The sequence below is a fragment of the Danio rerio genome, chromosome 14, assembly GCF_049306965.1.
Source record: "Danio rerio strain Tuebingen ecotype United States chromosome 14, GRCz12tu, whole genome shotgun sequence".
Lineage (NCBI taxonomy): Eukaryota > Metazoa > Chordata > Actinopteri > Cypriniformes > Danionidae > Danio > Danio rerio.
The window spans coordinates 7,577,501-7,580,973 of NC_133189.1; the positions used below are offsets into that span (position 1 = coordinate 7,577,501).

General features: G+C 36.9%; 1 protein-coding gene across 9 annotated transcripts in view; it reads right to left on the minus strand.

Annotated features, from left to right (window-relative positions):
• The window catches only part of rufy1 (RUN and FYVE domain containing 1), a 30,494-nt gene extending 27,021 nt beyond the window's left edge, over nt 1-3,473 (minus strand). For all 9 annotated transcript variants that reach the window (XR_012390194.1, XR_012390193.1, XR_012390195.1 and 6 more), the window contains exon 1: nt 3,139-3,473. Coding sequence is in view for 1 of the 9 variants with exons in the window: in XM_002667315.8 (XP_002667361.2) it covers nt 3,139-3,415 (277 nt within the window). In the remaining 8 variants the exon portion in view is untranslated. The remainder of the gene's footprint in view (nt 1-3,138) is intronic.

The window sequence follows — 3,473 nt, forward strand, 5'->3', positions numbered from 1 at the left end:
AGAAGCATAAAAAACTTAATTTCTTAAAACTTAAAAAACTTATTTTTCTTTAACAGTGAGACTACAAAAACTAATATTTTTGGCCATTTATTTTTTCTTTGCCTTTAATCGATTAACAGCAGATTTTTTTTTTTTTGGCGGAAAACCACAGTTCAACTTCTCTTTTTTTAATACTTCTCTTTAGCTGACAACTGATTTCTCTCATTACAAGCTTAGTAAGACTTTATTATTATTATTTTTTAAAGACTGTCAAATGATATGACAATTCAGGCTGTATCAACAGTGTTTTTTATATACATGTAAGATTTAATAGCAAAATTAGAAATTCTACTGCCAACACTGATAAATGGTAAGACAAAACATGCTAAATTAAAAAATAAATAAATAAAATATATATATATATATATATATATATATATATATTGATTTATATACATTTATATTACTTGTAAGAAACTAGCAATACAACATAAATCTCGTATCACAATACAACTCATCTTATATCCTGATAACAATGTGTATCACAATACTGTCAATTAGCTAACACTGACGACATGGACAGATCTATTTCTTTTTGATATTTTGAAGTACATGCTCACTTTATGTCTACATGTTTGATTAGGAGTATAGAAAAATTCATTTTCACTCCTAAGAGCGGTTCATTTCCCGCGCGGCTCCCAAACAATCACTCTGTGTCAAAAACTGAATGTTATTTACAACTTATTACCTGTTATTCACAGCCTATGCAGGTTCTGTTCACTAAAGTAGACTTCATTTAGAGGCTTGCGTGCGCCCGCCCCCTCTGTGATAACAGCTGACGGTCAGCTCACGTCACGTGTGATTTTGCGGTAGCAAATACATTACATGACGGCGGAAAATACATTTTTGGGGTTAATTATATCTTATAAATACAGCATGTTACTCTTTCAACACCATTTGGAGGTGTCCACGTTGCTGAACAACGTATGTAAAACAAAGTGAAGACTTGTGCGGCCACCATTGCTTCTCTCCTAATCTTGAAAATATGATTGACAGAATTGTAGAAATGCTGGATTAAGATCGTCTAGGAGGTCGAATCGAGATCACGATCTTTTTACGTTTAATTGTGCAGCTCTGGTAGGCAGAAGAGAATCTCTAAATGCACAACACTTCCAACCTTGAGGCAGAAGGACTACAGCAGCAGAAGATCACACCGGGTGTCAGCTAAAAACAAGGAACTGAGGCTACAATTTGCACAGACTCACCAAAATGGAACAATAGAAAATTGGAAAAAAGGTTGCCTGCTCTGATGAGTCTCGATTTCTGCTGTGACATTCAGATGGTCGGGTCAGAATTTGCCAGCAAGAACATGAGTCATGAATCCATCCTGTCTTGTATTAATGGTTCAGGCTGCTGGTGTAATGGTGTGGGGGATATTTTGGCACACTTTTGACCACAGTATACCCATCTTCTGGGGTCCGTTCTTCGTACCTCGCTTAAATAATCTAAGATGATTTGACAGATCCTGGATCTTTTAATCTTGATAAATGATCTCTCGCTAATTTGGTTCTTCAAACAAGTTCGTGAATCAGATTAGAATGTCTGGATAAACTGATCTGAGATCGCTGCGTGTGTTGTGAAGGACAGATCTATCGATCCTCGAAATCATGATCAGCAATGCAACGATTGGCTGACGGTACAGCTGCGTAATGACATCATCTGATTAATATTCAATTATCCATGTGAGCAAAATTACGTTAAATTAGCAGAAACGGTTTGTTAAATATGACACGCAATAACCTTCCACATTTGTTGTGAGCTGCAGGCTTTACACTTTCATGTGTCGAGAGTATTCATCATGTATTTCAATGCATATCAGTGTATTTAGTTCTAAATTTAGAAAATATTGTCTATATTATAGTAGCTGTTTTTAATCGGTGTAAAGAATAACTGGTTGTTTACAAAAGCATTTTGATATTGGTAAAGGCGTCTGCAACTTTTGTGAAGCTTCAAATCACTATTAACTATCAAAACATGTTTATGACTGCATACATGTATTATTGCTTTAAAAAAAGTCACATATTCTGCATTTCTATCATACACAATTTGTACTAAAGCGATCTAAAAAGTTCATATCAATAAGTTTTCTCTTTGCACCACAAGGTGGCAGTCTTTGTACTTTCATTTCGATGGTGCAGATTGCATAAGTTTTATTAAAATGTATAACTTTATTTATTTTATTAATGACTATAACTTTATATATATATATAGTCAAAAAATATGTACCATTTTCCCAAGTGTATATATATAACTACTACTGTAAGAAAATATCAGAATTCAGAACATACTTTCTGTATTATCTTTGCTTGAACTGAGCCGATCTAATCCTGTTTATATGAATTGTACCTGCTCCCGATCAGGTTTGACCCAGCAGAACTGTTGCTATGACAACAACTCTCGGATCAGCTTTGAAGAACGAAACGATCCTGGATCATGTCAAATCGTCAATAACCAAATCCAGCTAGCTGAGTAATCCACGTACGAAGAACGGACCCCAGATGGCTACTTCCAGCAGGATAACACACCACGTCATTAAGCGCGAATCATCCCAGACTGGTTTCTTGAACATGACAACGAGCTCCTTGTACTCAAATTGCCTGCACAGTCACCAGATCTCAATCTAATAGAGCACTTTGGGATGTGGTGCAACGGGAGATTCGCATTTTAGATAAAGATTACAGCCGACAAATCTGCAGCAACTGTGTGATGCCATCATGTCAATATGGACCAAAACCTCTGATAAATATTTCCAGTACCTTGCTGAATCTATGCCATTAAGGATTAAATTAAGGCAAAAAGAGGGTCCAACCTGGTTCTGTGAACAGGTGCCATACATTGAGATAAAGTTGGTTTATAGACTTCCTTCTTAATAATACTATTTTAGTAAAGTATTAGAAGTAAAGCATATCAAACTATAACATTGTTCACAGTCAATTAAACAGAGCTAATGTTCTTTTGAAGTCATATTTACATGCTATTTTAGACCGAGTATTAAAAGTAGCGTGGTAACAATATTAGGAAGCATGTCACAAGTTGTCACCGTTTAAAAATGAACGAATGTGCGAATATAAAACCGACTTTACCTCAATTCTGTCTTACCTGCTATCTTGACCGGATCAGAGGAGTGTTGTTGTGTTGTGTCAGGTGTCTTTAACCCCGCGCTGTAATGATTCACTCCACTGCTCAGCGTCTCCGTCGCTTTACGAGCAAACGACAAAATCGGCGCCGACCAAGAGCTGTCTGCCGGTCTGTCCTTTTGGAGCTCGTCGGTGTTGTTGGCGACATCTTCTTGCCCGGTTTCCGTTACCTCCGGTTCTTCTTCTTTTGCAGGAACGTCTCCGCTTTCAACTTTCGTGTTTGGATCCTCGTCCGCCATATTTGCCTGTCAAAACATGTGACTCGAGACCAGAGCAATCGCATTTGATCACTCAGGG